The 16,270-nt window shown below is 35.3% G+C and overlaps 1 protein-coding gene across 4 annotated transcripts in view; it reads left to right on the forward strand.

Moving 5' to 3' along the window:
- Positions 1-16,270, forward strand: part of MYO16 (myosin XVI) — a 595,311-nt gene that overhangs the window by 425,107 nt on the left and 153,934 nt on the right. For all 4 annotated transcript variants that reach the window (XM_036011451.1, XM_036011450.1, XM_036011452.1 and 1 more), the window contains 4 exons: positions 4,427-4,502; positions 9,846-10,021; positions 12,589-12,669; positions 12,911-13,116. In XM_036011451.1, coding sequence (XP_035867344.1) covers positions 4,427-4,502; positions 9,846-10,021; positions 12,589-12,669; positions 12,911-13,116 — 539 coding nt within the window. The remainder of the gene's footprint in view (positions 1-4,426; positions 4,503-9,845; positions 10,022-12,588; positions 12,670-12,910; positions 13,117-16,270) is intronic.

Raw genomic sequence — 16,270 nt, forward strand, 5'->3', positions numbered from 1 at the left:
GACAGCCTTCACAGAGAAAGGAAATGCATGTGATTTGGCATTTCATAACTTTTCTTTGTGTACCCAGGAAAAAAGGTATTTTGCAGAATTGTAATTCACAGCCATGGTGAAAGTTTTATACTCCCTTTTTCATGTATAGCTAACTTAATTTATCTTTTAATTATATTTATTGCAGTACCAGAGTGTTACAGCAAGTACTTCCAAAAAAGCAGCACACTGCCAGGTTCCCTGGTTTACACTGCACCCCTCATTTGGCATCCACACAGAAGCATTTAGATGAATATTGCTCACTGCTGAAACATAAGCAAAATGCTAAACTTCCTTTGGAGTCATTTTATTGAACAGAATCTTTCCAAAGGAAATCTTTGAATACATGAAAATATTCTTAAAGACTTGTATTAGGCTGCATGCATATAAATTTCTCCATTACATGCATGAGGGACACTGTCATTTATAGCATGAACCCTATCTTCCAATCCTTAAAATGAAAAAAAAATGTGAAGACAGAGGGGAAAAGGAAAGAATTTAACTTAGTCTCTATCATTTGCAACTTTCATGGTTTTCTTGTTTCATCCCTCAAATAGCAAAACAGCAAGAAAAGGAAGAGTAGGGCTGTGAGCAAAGCAGTTGTGCTGAATGACCTAGAAAGGCCTCTGCTTAAAACCTGCTTCCTGCTGGCTCAGCAGCTCCTGTTATGTCCCCCACACCCCGGAAGCACTGCTGAGAGGACAGACCTTTATCTATTCTCATGACATCACAGACTCACCAAGATATAGGGGATTTTTAGGGTACATTGAGTTCCTCCTTGGTGGTTTCCCTTTCATAGAAATTTCTCTGTCCGTTCAGCTAAGCTTTGAGGTTCACTGCCCTTTGAAGTGCCCAGGAACCTGGTGGCCTTGTCCCACTGTTTTGTAGCTTCCATGGTTTCTCTTTTCTTTCCTCTTCTGCCTCCCAGAAGCCACTGGTCTCAGTAAGATCCAGATGCTAAGGCTGATGAATGTCACATGCTTAGTCTTTCAGGGAGACTTGCTTTATTGGAAAAAAATTTTTTCATAAAGTAATGAATGAATTTTGAGTGGTAAAATTACAAGTACAGGATGAGAATCACCTTTTTGGATAAGCAGCCCATTTAGCCACCTCAAAATAGATGACATAGATGACTCCATGAATCTTTCTCAAGTCCATAATGTAAAAATATTCTGAGAAGTTCTGAGAAGACATTGTGGGAGAACATTAGAAGTGGGTATGAGGGATATTATTAGAAAACTACAGGTATTATGCAAAGCTAGATACTGACAAGCTTTTTCATTTATCTTCAAAATCACCTTGAGAAAGAGAGACCCAGAGAAAAAGAGAGAGAGACATCTACATTACCTTCCATATTCTTTAGATGAGAAGTCATAAAGTATCAGTATCTTGACCCAGGTTACCTGCCAGGCACTGGGGCTTGCTGGAAAGGTGGGCTGCCACACAAGGCTGGTGCTCTTTCCACCACAGATTCATACCTCCTGGAGAGTTGAGCCTTGGAAAAAAGACTTGGCATTTGCAGCTGGAAACACTGGAAGGAAATTTAGTATATGGAAAGGCAGGAGTGTTGTTAAGAATTTTGGATCACAGTGGCAGAAAGTGAGCAGAAAAGCATGATAGGAAGCACCTGGAAATATGCCAGATATCAAAGGATTTTATTAGGGGACATGGACATCTTTCTTAGATAGTGAGGATTTATCAGAAGTTTGACATGAACAACCATTGAGTTAGATTTTTGGTTTTCTATTCCCAGAGCTGAACATACCATTGTCACTTCCCTCAAGGTATAAGTCCAAGTTTGCTGAAGAAGTTAGGAATGGCCATCACAAAGCAGGGACAGAACAGAAGCAAAGGCAATCAAGGAATGTTATTTAGAGAAAATCAATCAGGTAGTCCAATTGCACGTGTGTGTTTGAGAGTGTGTGTGTGCGTGTTCAATTCAGACGCATCACATTCCCATGAAAAAACTAGGGTAGAATGAGCCATGTAGAGGGCAGCACTTCACTATAGGATCAGCTGTAGGACATTAAATGACTTGCCCAAGTCCACATAGGTTCAAAGTGGCTTAGGAGAATGTGTTCTGACTTCTCTTCCGTGGTTTCACTGGGCACTGCTCTCCTAATGTAGAAAGGCACAGAGAAGAGGAATCTCTAGATTAAGGTTTCTCAACCCCAACACTATGAGCATTTAGGCCAGATAATTCCTCATTGTGGAGTTGTGTAATGCACTATAGAATGGAGACTATGGTAGCATTTTTTATCCTCTCACTCCTTCCGTTGTGACAAACACAAATGTTTTCAGATACTGACAAGTGTCCCCTGGAGTCACCATAGCCCCTGGCTGAGAAGCACTACTCTAGATTGTATAAAAATTGCTCATATTCAAAAATGTATGATATGTAACATAGTATATAGTTCACATTTTAATATTGATAAGCCATGCTCTGGCACAAGAGCAAACTGGACAATTAGGTAGTGGTTTAGGAGTATCTGAAAGTTGTTTAGTTTTTTGGCATTGCCTCAGCTCAACCAGTCTTGTGGTCCAAATTCATAGTGGAAAGATATGAGAAACTTCAGGACATCTTAGAGATTTCTCTGCCATTTAAGTTCTAACAACAAAGAATGAAGACTTGGGAAGGCTTTTTTTTTGTAAGGATGGCATGGTGAGGCACTAAACTTTGAAAGCCACTTAGGAAGCAAGCTCATTAGGGGTTATTTGGCCTTTTTCTGTGTTCCTCTCATTAGACACATAGCCTCTTTCTCATGGGTTCCTTTTTTGTTTAGTCCCCTATTGCTGCCAATGAGACAGTCCTCTTGGGGCTATCTAGTTAAAATTCCAAAAGGACTGTGCTGATTATTGCCGTTATTGGTCTTATGATCCATACTCCCTCAAGGGTGATGCAGCATGAAGAGGAGTCATTGACTGGGAGGCTGCCTCCCTTGGTTCAGTCCTGACCCACCTAGGGCAAAGGACAACCCATGACACCTGACCATAGTGCCACACCTCAACATGTTTTCACAAGAAGCAGATGAAGCTATTGAAATGGACAAATCTTATGGCTGATCTGACTTCTTGAGACTACATTAGAGTTCACACTTAGTTGAGACTGGGAGAGGCAATAAAACCAAATCTTTTTTTTCTTACTTCTAAAAATTTATTGTGTACAGTTACAGTTGTCCTACCTTTTTCCCCATTGCACATCCTTACCCCATCCCCCACTTCCACAGCCAATCTCTCCCGTCGTCCATGCCTATGAGTCCTCTATTCATGCTCCTTTGTTTTCTCCTTCACCTTCTTCCCCCCATTTTCTCCCTCCCCCCTCCCCTCTGGTCACTGTCAGTTTGTTCTTTATTTCCAAGTCTCTGGTTCTATTTTGTTCATTTGCTTGTTTTGTTGATTAGGTCCCACTTATAAGTGAGATCATATGGTATTTGTCTTTCACCACCTGGCTCATTTTACTTAACATAATGCTCTCTAGTTCCATCCATGCTGTCACGAAGGGTAGGAGTTCCTTTCTTCTTTCTGCTGTGTAGTATTCCATTGTGTAAATGTGCCAGTTTTTTGATCCACTCATTTACTGATGGGCACTTAGGCTGTTTTCAGCATTTGGCTATTGTAAATAATGCTGCTATGTCTCTTTTCAAAGACCAAGTCTCCCGGGCCAGAGTGGAACATCAATAAAAGCAGACAATGAAGTCATTTAAGCATATTTATAAGTAAACTGTCCTTAGATAATCCGGAATTTACTTTTTCATATGTTTTCTTCATCTTAAAGGTTTCAGATTAATGGTTTAAATACAAAAGGACCTTTAATAAAGAGACTGTCGAATTCATTAAACTGATATCACATTTTCTTTTCAAAGTGTCACAGAGTCTTTCTATTTGGTTTAGTGAGTTTTCTGCAGGTTAGAGTTCTTAAGAATAAAGGGGACTACATGATTGTGAGTCACCACCACGTTCTCTTAAAATCACAATCAGAGGAGGGCTTTGCAAATTAGAATGGGAAAGGTATCCCTTGTTTAATGTGCAAAATGACAGCACATGGGTGAGTGCTTTGAACCTACATATAACACGAACTCTAAGACCTGAAGATGCGTTTTTATGAATGATTTAAAACTTCCCTTGTGTCAAGTTATTCTTTAAAGCAGCATTCTCCAACCTTTTTGGCACCAGAGACTGGTTTCCTGGAAGACAATTTTTTCAGGGACTGGGGAGGTGAGTGATGGTTTCCGAATGATTCAAGTGCATTTTATTCAAGCTCACCTGCTGTGCAGCCCAGTTCCTAACAGGCCCAGACTGGTACCGGTCCATGGCCCCGAGGTTGGGGCCCCCTGCTGTAAAGGAAATTACTTTTGTGGTCATGTTTCATTAGTAATTATGCTATTTTCTTTTATCATAGGTAATGTATGAAATTGTTGGAGCAGTTGAAAAAAATAAAGACTCCCTTTCACAAAATCTTCTATTTGTGATGAAAAGTAAGTTTTTTCCCTCCTACAGTGAAAATACCACACATTTCTTATTTCTCTGAACATTGTCCTATAAAATATGCCACCAGCTAAAGGGTAATTGGAATTCTTTTACATTCTAATGCTCAGAATAATAAAGAGTGAATCTTTTCACACTATACATTGGTTACAATTTAATTTGGAGTCTAGTAGAAACCATAATTTAACTAAGCTTTTAGCAGATAGAAATTTAAAGCACCTTTAACACTCTAGTTTATGAATATAAAAAAGCTCTTCTGTGAAGACTAATGAAGATGAACATGGCTTCCACAGTTATTTTGCCACAGCAGGGTGAATTCTGTTACTTAAGATGACTCTGGAGCACACCTAAGGGGTAGTTTATTCTTAGGTATTTCACATAAAGAACTAATGCTCACAAAGTACAATAGAATGAGTGTATAAATTTATATGTATGCATATACAGTCATATATGTATATTGCAATACAAATTTATAAGTTTCATCTACTTCATGAACCTTAGTACTTCATATATATATATATATATTTATAATTCTATACAATTCATAATACTATATACTACATTTATATATTATAATTATATGTATGTCAATATATAATTCACTCTTTTAATAATTATTTTCTTAATAATTATTACACTTTTCCTAATAACCCTTTCAATGAGTTAAAACACATCACCTTTTGTGCTTGAAGTTGCTTTGAATGAGATAGAGTCATTTATCTTTCCTGGGGAAAGAAGCATCCGATAGTCTCTCAGGAAACAGGTGGAAGCCTTTGAGCTGGAAGTAAGACATCCATATCACCTCTGATTTGAGGAACATATTTATCTTAAAGATCACAGTTGCAATATATTTCTATTGCTTATTTGCTTATTTTACTGGATTTATCTGAATGACATTGATTAATAATATTACATAGGTTTCATGTGTACAGTTTTATGATGCATCATCTGTATATTGTATTGTGTGTTCACCACCCCAAGTGCAATACATTGTTTTTCATGGAGAATTACTCTTCTTGCCTCTTAGAACTTAGGATTTCTGTGAGTTCTCTTAAAGGTCTAGACTAATGATAAAAATATGGACTTGGAATAATATTGTGTAGAAGAAAAAAATTGAAATAATTGATTCTATTGGTTATCATTGGAAACGTCTTCTAGTTTTCAACTATTTGGACTTTTACATACACATACTTTTATTTAACCCATATATTTGATACAGATCTAATGTTTTCCAGTTAGTGTAATGACTTTTTCTTTATTTTTGTATTTTAGGGTATCAGAGTATATATTGAAAATGAGAATATGATAGCTAGTGATATTGCAATTCTCCTTATTTTAAAAGAGTCCCTATATTTTAAAATCACTCTTTTATGAAAACTTGCTAACAAGTTCCAAGATAAAACCTAGTGAATCTTTTTTTTTTATTCTAAACACTTTAGGCCAAGGATGTCAAACACATTTTCACGGGGGGCCACATCAGCCTTGTTGTTGCCTTCAAAGGGCCAAATATAATTTCAACTCCTTAATAGTTAAGGAGTAGTTACATTTATATAATCCTAAAGTTATTTCAGCTCTTTGGCTGTGTTCCAGTAAAACTTTACTGACCAAAACAGGAAGTGGGCCAGACTTGGCCCATGAATCATAGTTGCACACACATTCTATCATATGAACAAAAGATGCATGTTTGTTATAATATTTTATGAATTGGAATGTTTTGAGTCTGTAAATTTTATTAAAAATATGGTTTATTAATAACAATTTCTATTTTCAAGTTCCTTGTTAAGTACTTTGTAAACAGTGCTAATTCAATCCTTACATCATCAAAAAACTCCCAGGTGAGGAAAGTTGTAGGGTCCATTGTGATGTCCATTCAAATACAGTTGTGTTTATGAGGTGGCTGACCAAGTGCAGGCAGGTAACTTGGAGGTATAGCTATTGCAGACATGCAGCAAGCCCTCCCATTTGTGCCTAGGTTAGAAATAAATTCTACTTGACTCAGTAAAAAGCAGAAAGAGTCTAAACCTAGTTTTTAAGTCTGCTTATAAGAATAGGAACATTTGAGATTTACTGTCCATATTGCTATTATAGAGTCTTTTGTCTTTGAGCATCTCTGCATACATGCTTATACTCCATGGACACTTAGCTTGTTCCATTTTACTTACAAAAAAGGCATACCTGATGCCATGTTTATAGACCCCAGAGAGGATTCTTCCTGTTTCAGTGTGTACTATATAGAGTGACATGAAGGAAAACAGCCTGCAGTTAAGTGACCCCATTTGATAGGAAAGGCCAAAACTCTTCACCAGGGATTTTCTTATAGGTTCTGAGAAGAAAAAGGATGGCAGCATTTCTCATTCTATGTCCCAGGGCACCTGCTCTCACCTCCCATTTGGTCAGTTTGTGGTAGGGCTCAAATGTTAGGGTCCCATTGCACGATAGCATCTTCCTGTGTCAGTAGGACACCACTAGAGCACCATATCTTCATGCAGCCTGACAATATGATTCAGAGGAGGACAGAAACTAGTCAGTTACAGCTTCTCGTCGATATTTGTGTCTAGTATTTATGAATTATTACAGTCTTTTCCCCCAATTTGGGAATAACATATTGCACATTTTCTCCGTGGTTCCATCTGTACAGATTTGCTACAAATATATATAATTTTTAAAGGGACTATGGTAATATATGTTTATTATTTAACTTTATTTTGAAATACTTTTAAACTTAAAGAAAGTGACAAAATTAGTAAAAAGAACTCCCTTATATCCTTATCCCAGATTTATTGTTTCCTTTTCTTTCTTTTACTCTATTTTTTCTTCCTAGCATTCTTTTCTCCCTTTCTCCTTCCTCCGTTTCTTCCTTTGCTGCATGTGTGTATATACATATATTTTTGAATCATTTGAGAATATGTCACATTCATCTTTATGCCTAAACTCTTTAGTATACATATTAAGATCAAGGACATTATCTATATAACATCAGTAAATTATCAAAATATGTAACATCAATACAACAATAATAGTGCCCCTATAAAATTGAAGTTCCCATTTAAAACTTTACCAATTAACCTTGATCACTTTTTAGGTGGCCTCACTCTGGTTTTTTAATCAAAAGTCACTAGTTTTTCTTTGATAAGTAATTTGTTAGGAAATGCTTTAAGAAAATGTAAATATTTTCATCCTAATCAAACTTTCACACTTTGATTTTGCATTAAATGAATGTTTCTTACCTAAATTAATGATTTCTTTATGGTTGCAAGGTTATAATTTTCTAACCCCAATTTTTCATTAACAGTGAATTCTACTACCATAAGTCCCCTTTCTAATTAATTAGTTAATTGTCAGTATGGACTCATAAATTCTTTTTGTTTTCTCACCTCTTTTAAAAATTTATTAATGTAATATTGGTTGACAACACATACGGTAACTTCAGGAATACAACACTATGATTCTGTATTTGTATACTCTATTATGTGCCCACTGTTCAAAGTCTAGTTTCTTCTTGACCCCCTTATTTTACTCAATGAATCATAATGCATTACTATTGTTATTTTGGTGCTGAAATTGCCCATGATGTGGCCAGTGAGAATCCCTTCAAGCTAGCTCCTATATCCTTTTGACAGGTTCTCATCTCTTTTAGTACTTCCTTGCATTTTGACCTTCCAAGATGTCCCATGATTTTCTCCCTTGCCTCAGCTCACAATCAACCACATGTCCTAGAAGACTTGATTTATTTTGGAGCAGACTAGTATTAGCAAACGTGAAGGTATCGGGGCTTAGCAAGCTCATATAAGCTTTTTGGCTCTTTCAGAACTCCAGAATTTAAGATATAAATACAAAACATATATAGAAAATATACAGATATGTAGCTATATATTGTAAGTCATGAATTTATGCTGTTATCTCTAATTTCAGTCCAACACAGCAGGGCTTCTATATGCCTTCTTGCTTTGCATAAATGTATCTTTCTTCTCTGGCAGTTTTCCCTAGTTTCCTGTTTGTTTATTCATATAGTGATGTTGCATTGATTATATTGCTAATAAATATGTTAGCCTAGACAAGCAAAATAATGTGGGCATAGAAAAGGTAAAGTGTTTTGCTACTAAACATTGCTAACTGTCTGATGGGCTGAGCATGATCCTAAATGATTTACACACATTATTTCACATTTTCATCTTGTAGTCATCTTTAAAGTGGGGATGGTTATGGTCATTTTAAAGAAAAGGAAACTAAAGCTTAAAGGCTTGTCTACATATAGATATAGGTAACACATGAAAAATTTCTCTTAGATCCTTAAATACCATATATAGTTTTCACTCTGCTATTTAAATACATAACCAAAAATGTATTCATCATTGCTCCAGTTTTCTTCCCAAGGTGTCAAGAAAGGAATATGGGCCCAGAATCATTAGAATTTATGTAATATAACATCTCGTATATATCAACTTGCTTTTTACCTTTGCAACTTAACAGGATTAGAAAAAGAGACCATTCTTTTTACCTAACAACTGATGTAACTAAATGGGACAGGGTCTCTCATAGGTATTTTATGTATCAATTACAGTTTACATTCACTATTATTTTGTATTAGTTTCAGGTGTACAGCATAGTAGTTAGATAGTCATATACTTTACAAAGTGTATTCCTGATATTTCCAGTACCCACCAGGCACCATACATACTTATTACAATTTTATTCACTTTATTCCCTATTTACATATGAATCAAAAAACAAACAAACAAAAGTGAAACAGACTCACAGACACAGAAAACAGGCCGATGGTTTCCAGAGCAGAGGGGGTTTGGGGGACTGGGTGAAAAAGGTGAAGAGATTAAGAAATACAAATCAGTAGGTACAAAATAGTCTCATAGGTACTTACAGAGATAGGTTAGATCATTGGGAAACATGTTCCTGGGTAGTTATTTTCCTGAAATGGGGAGTTGCTGACAGAATCTATGTCTTCATTACTTGGTCAAGTGCACTAAAGGCCCTTAGGGTTAATGAGGTAAGATTCTGTTCAGATAGCTAGGAGAATAGTAAGTGACAATTAGAAAGTGAAGGGTCAAGTGCTTAGGTGAAGGATTGGGAAACCTGGTGTCAGGACTCTTGGCAAAGGGCAAAGATGGTCAAAACTCATCAAATGGAATAATTGATAGTGGGAAAAATAACATGGAGACAAAGGGAACTATAAACTCTCCAATTATATCTCTCACTCTGAACGTTTCAGTGGTTGAAGGACTTAACCACTGAAGTTTTTTAGGAGTAAATAAGGAGTAAATTTTAATGTAAATAACAATTTTAATGCCACTTACAATATTCATTTATTTATTTTCTAGCTAGTGAAAATGTCGTGATCAATCACTTGTTCCAGTCAAAACTGTCACAAACAGGATCCCTTCTATCTTCCTACCCTTCTTTTAAATTCAGAGGACATAAATCTGCTCTGCTCAGTAAGAAAATGACAGCTTCTTCAATTACTGGAGAAAACAGGAAGTATTTAGAACTTAGTAAGGTAGGAATTTTTGTGATTCTCATTTGGTTGTTTTTAAATTTGCTTAGAACATTTGCTTCTTTTTTAAAAAAGCACAATTATCACTAATAATGGAAAGAAATCAACATTTTAATTTTAAAATTTTAAAGGGAAGGATGCCTACCTGAAATATAACCATCAGAAAGAAGGAACAGTATAGAAAAGTACTATACACTAAAAATTCAATAGCAAATACAGTATTAGCAGTTGTGTTGGTTGTCTGTGCAACATCCTATTTATGTTTCATCTCTATGATTGTCTTTGTGATTAATGGGAAGTAACTTAAAGGATGGTAGGCTTAGAAGGAATTAACTTAGCTAACTTATTCTTTTGGCATTAATTACTTGAGAGGTTTTAGGTCTCTAAACAATAAATTGTAGTTTCTTACAGACATAGTGTATTTTTCAGGTGCTAGAATGTTTAGTGGATATTTTGTAGATGTTTGACTTATTTTGTATTATACTTTTTTAAGTGTATATTTGTATCACACAAGTGTGGTTGTACTTACAACCTAACAGTTCTCACTATTTATGCAGTAGAACTAAAATTCAGAGAACTAAAAATTCAGTGAAGAGATTTTTCAAACTGAAATGTTGTAAGTTTAAAATTCATTGTAGCCCAGTTTGTTTTGCTTGCTTCCACCAAAACCATAAAAGATGAGAAATATGATTGGGAAGGTGTCCAGTTCAGCCATTTTTAGATACTCAGTTGTGGCTTGCTGAAATGCATTTTAGCTTACCAATTAAAATGAAAGCATAATTAAAATCAGCTCTATTTTAGAAGAGTGGTAGAAATATGTATAACATATTAGAAGTAAGTCTGTGTGTGTGCATTTAGTTCATAGGCCTTTGATTTAGGGATCCCTTGGTATAGTTGTTGTAGCACTGTATAATCACAGGACTTCCAGCTCACCAAATACAAAATATATCCTTTTTATTAAAAAGACAAAGGGTTGCCCTTTATAAGAAAGACCTTTTATCCTAAGGTTTTCAATGAACTTTCTGGCGCATCCTTTTTCAATCATCCTGAAAATCAAGAGCAAGAAATCACTACATAACCCTAAACTGCAATTTTTAACCTTAATTATTAAACATTACCAGGCAAAGATGCCACTAGTCTTCTCCCTAAAGGACTGCAGAAGAGAGATAATTTACAGTAGCTTCTCCACCTAGAAAAGGGAATTTAGCGTTCAATTTCAAGAGATAGATATTTATTTATTGTGATCATTCCTTAAGCGTACCATTTCTTGCTTCTCTTCAAATTGCCCTCATCCCTGCATGTCCACCCCTATGGCTGGCAGGGTAGGAGTCTTCCTACTCTTTAACTGAGCATCACACTTGGTTTTGTGTTTGTAGAAAAAGGTTGATTGCAAACCAGTCACTTCATTTTACAGTCCCTTGTCAGTTATAATTAATCATCTCTGTTTGACAGTTCATCTTAACGGAAGGAAAATAACTATTGCTATGGTAGCAATTGCACCAAATTGACAAGAATGCTTTATCAGAATTGTTTTTTCTATACAGGTCTTTCTATTTTAAGATAAATGATTTTGGATCAATAGATATGTTGGCCTAAGTCTGTGTGATTTTGTAAAATGTAAAGGTACATTAGTGGCTGAGGTTTCTTTTAACCCCTGGTGGGCTTTAATTAATTACCTTCAGCCCTTTATTTCTTCACTTCCACAGGCTTCATTTTAACTGATTTCTTCTATCTCCACTATCATTTATACTTTGCTACACATATTTTTTTTCTTTTAAGAGGTGTATTTAATTAATTATCAAAGAAAACAGTCTATTATCATTTTTCACAGCCAGGTAATTCACTAACCCCTTTTGGTAGTTTAAAAAAAAAATAAGAAAAGGAAAGGTAAGAAAAAATAGGTAAGAAACTAATCATAGTCAATCTTAAGGGAACAAGCCAATGCTTATCAAAGTATCAAGGCTCTATAATACACAATAGTATTCTTTTGCCCTAGAGTCAGCTACATTTCATGGTGAATATGGACTGTTAGTAGTACAACCAGTAAAAATACCAAGGTGAATTTACTGTACCACCAAGCAAGTATGGATCCATATTTATTTTCAAATTAAAGTGAATGTAGGATGGCAACAGCCATGTACTTGGAAGTTTGGTGGTAATAGCTATTATTTTACATGTAGTTGCCCATTTCCCCAACTTTATGGTAATGTTACAGAAAATCATTTGGTACTGATTTTTACAGCCTGTTTTAAATCTATATCTGCCTGTAAGGGAATTTACATGGATGAGAGGCTTAATTTTTTTTCTTCTAAATCAGAGGTGTCAAACTCATTTTCACTGGGGGGGCCACATCAGTCTGGCAGTTGCTTTCAAATGGCAGAAATAATTTAAGACTTTGTAAATGTAGCTACTCTGCAACTGTTAAGGAGTTGAAGTGACATTTGTCCCTTTGAAGGCAACCACAAGGCTGATGTGGCCCCCCAGTGAAAATGAGTTTGACACCCCTGTTCTAAATGGAATTTAGTAAACTAAATTTTCTCACCCTTCCTTTCTTTTTGTTTTCTTTACAGTTATTAAAAAAGAAAGGAACTTCTACATTTCTTCAAAGACTGGAAAGAAGAGGTCCAGTTACCATTGCATCTCAACTCAGGGTTAGTTATGTATTCTCATTCTAAAACTTAAATTTGGATTATATTTACTGTGTAGGGTTTACATAGAATTTTCCCCAATTTTTTGACCACTGAGTACCTTCAGAAAAATTGAACATACACACAAAGTGAGTGAATGCATAATATTAAAAGTTTTGATTGAAGGTATTTTTATTTACAAGCTGCTTTATATTTTTAGTCAGTCTTCTTTGGAGAATCAATTTGGTTTTACTTCTCTCCTTAGAACTCTCTAATGGATATTATTGGAAAACTTCAGAAGTGCACTCTACACTTTATTCATTGCATCAAGCCCAATAACTCCCAGCTACCAGATACCTTTGATAATTTTTATGTGTCTGCTCAGCTACAATATATTGGTGTCCTGGAGATGGTGAAGATCATCCGATATGGATACCCTGTTCGCCTTTCCTTCTCAGATTGTCTGTCAAGGTAAATTTTGTTCTTGAAACATTATGTTCACTCTTCAGTGTAGCATACTGACAGTATTGCAACAAGCATCTTCATTTTTTCCTTTGTTATAGCATTGCTTTTACTGTTTATTTTCTTCTATCTCAAACAAACCAAATGGGGGAATAATGAAAGGCACTGACAAAGCTAATGTAAAAAGTCACTAAACTTAGACACCTTGGAAATCATTTTCATGTTCTCTTAAATTTGTGGATTTCCTCAGATTTAAAGATTTATAAAATTGTTGCATATAATGTTTATATAAAAGTTATTATTTAAAGGTAGAATGTATATATGTGATTATTTTTATATCTATAAACAAAACAATTTTTAGATTAAGGATTGACAAACCACTTATTGACAAAATTCAGACCATCACCTATTTTTGTAAATAACATTTTTCATTAGAACACAGCCATTGGCAAAATAATGAGAATGTCTGTTTTTAAGTGGGCGGACAAAATGAAAATCAGAAAGTATGTGGGAACCCCAAAAATGGAATGTATTTATAAAACATTGTGTATTTCTTCTGACATGTTTAAACTTCACTCACCTCCAAAGTGCTTTTTTCGTTTGATGCAATACATTGAGACATATTTTCCACTACTCAAAACAGTTTTTTAACTCACCAATTTTGGTGCCTTTTAGTGCTTCTGCCATTTTTTATCTCACCTCATTCACATGGACAAAAAGTTTTGTTGGACAACTTTTTCATCCAGGGAAACAAAAAAAAAGTCACCAGGGTGCTATCAGGTGAATAGGGAGGGTGGTCCACAGAGGTCATGCTGTTTTTGGTCAAAAACTGCTGAACGCTCATTGCAGTGTGGGCAGGTGTGCTCATAAAACCCATCATGAAATGGGCAAACACATTGAAAGAGTTTTCCAACAAACATTCACTGAAGCTGAGCACAGCCTCTCACAAAATCACCAGCTGGTATACTAATACATATAGGTATCTTGAACACTCACTTAGCTTGGGAAGTCTGTACTATAAGAAGATAATGCTGGGGTCTGTGGGAGGTCTCCTCTTGTATTCATTAATTCTATATAAAAGATGAAATTTTAAAATAATGTTGACATAAAATAGTAATATAGATATTAGAAGACTAAAACATACCATTCATGGTTAAAAACTAGCTGTACAATATAGTATATAAAATATTATTGGCAAATTTTTTATTTAAGAAATTTTAAGACTTTTGTTGACTAGAAGCCTGAAGAAGCTGCTAAACTTAAACCAATAAGTTGGAAATATTTAGTTCAGAACAAAGAACATAATATTTATGACTAAAATCCTATGTTCATTTTTAAACACTTGTCTTCCCATAAGAAAGAGTAGCATTTCATCATTGTGCATTTTGGTGAATTTCACAGACACAAAGAAATAAATATCATATGAGTTTTCTTGAGCTATCTGTTTAAAAATGACTGATAGAATATCTTTAGAAGTGAAGATAAAATTGGCTAAATATCATGATAAATTATTTGGAAAGTGAATATGTTTAAACTGCAGAATATATGTTTCAGATTCACAAGATATCTGTGGTTTTAAAACTTAAAATATGCTTACAAACACGCTAATAGACTCTCCCCCGTGTAGGGAAGAACTGCAGTATATTTCCCACACATAGTAGTTTGGGCTATTTGAAGTCATCGCTCCCACTGTTTAAGTACAAATAGTCTTTGGGTTAATGAGTTTAAAACCTTCCCCTATATAATAGATTCCCAAATTCACCCCAGACCTTCTGAATGATAATCAATACAGAGTGAGATTCAAAGACTCTCCCACTTTGTCTTGTGGTGAAGGGTAAGGTGATATGTGCTAGTAGCATATAGTATCAAAGCATCACAAGCCTTGACAAATTGCAGTTTGGGCAGCAATAGTAACTCCCTTCCCAAGCATTGTCATGACCAGCTGTTCCCCCAGATTATTTCCCATTAGAATCACTATAGGCTTGTTAAAATGGATTCCAGAGCAGCTCCCCCAGAGTTTCCCACTTAGTAGGGCTAGATGAGTCCAGTGAAATTAGTATTTCTAATAGTAATGTTGACATTGTTGGCATGTGGGCAATTGCTTGAGAACCACTGGTCTAGAATACCTAGTCACTTAAGCACATGTATTTTATTTTATTTTTTCCCAGCCGGGGCGGGGGAGGGTGGGGAGTATCTGAATGCCATGATAATTAAAGTGAACTTGTTGAGAATGCAAAATCTCAATTATTTATTAAATTAGTAAATTGAAATCTGCAAATTTGTGAATATACCCAAGTGATCTATATGCACCTGGAGTTTGAGAAACACTGTTGATGGATTTCTATATTGGATATGAAACAGGATTAATCTCACTCTGTGAATAATTTTTTAAATCATATTTATTTTATTTTACTTGTTATTGTTGTTTAATTATAGTTGTCCCCATTTTTCCCCCATTACTCTCTCCTGCCCTACCCACCCTCTACCTCCCACATTCAATCCTTCCCCACCACCCCATTGTCTTTGTCCATGGGTCCTTTATACATATTCCTTGACTTGACCCTTCCCCTTCTTTCCCACATTATCCCCCTCCCCACTACCTTCTGGTCACTGTCAGTCTGTTCTTTATTTCCATGTCTCTGGTTCTGTTTTGCTTGCGTGTTTGTTTTGTTGATTAGGTTCCACTTATAAGTGAGATCATATCGGTGTTTGTGTTTCACTGCCTGGCTTATTTCACTTAACATAATACTCTCCAGTTCCATCCATACTGTCCTAAAGGATAGTAGTTCCTTCTTTCATGCTGCTGCATAGTATTGTGAATCATTTTTAAAAGTATATTGAGTTCATTTTGTATTTGTTTTGTTAGAGGGTCCTAGAATCATGGAATCAAAGAAGCTGTGCATAAATGGGCTCTCAGTGTTCCTCTAGTATAATCTTTGGTAGCTACATAATTTTTTTTGACTACTATTCTAGGAAGCAGTCATTTGAATTGCCCTATTTTCCCAGAAAAGGGTGGAGAACATGGATGTGTGTGTGTTTCTGTGTGTACAATATTATATATAATAATGATTTGAAAATTATTTTTACCTTTACTTGATTAAATTTTTTCAAATATAGTTTGACATATATATTCTACCAGGATAAATTTCCATTAAAATAGCAT

The sequence above is a fragment of the Phyllostomus discolor genome, chromosome 11 (genome assembly GCF_004126475.2).
Source record: "Phyllostomus discolor isolate MPI-MPIP mPhyDis1 chromosome 11, mPhyDis1.pri.v3, whole genome shotgun sequence".
NCBI classification, from domain to species: Eukaryota; Metazoa; Chordata; class Mammalia; order Chiroptera; family Phyllostomidae; genus Phyllostomus; species Phyllostomus discolor.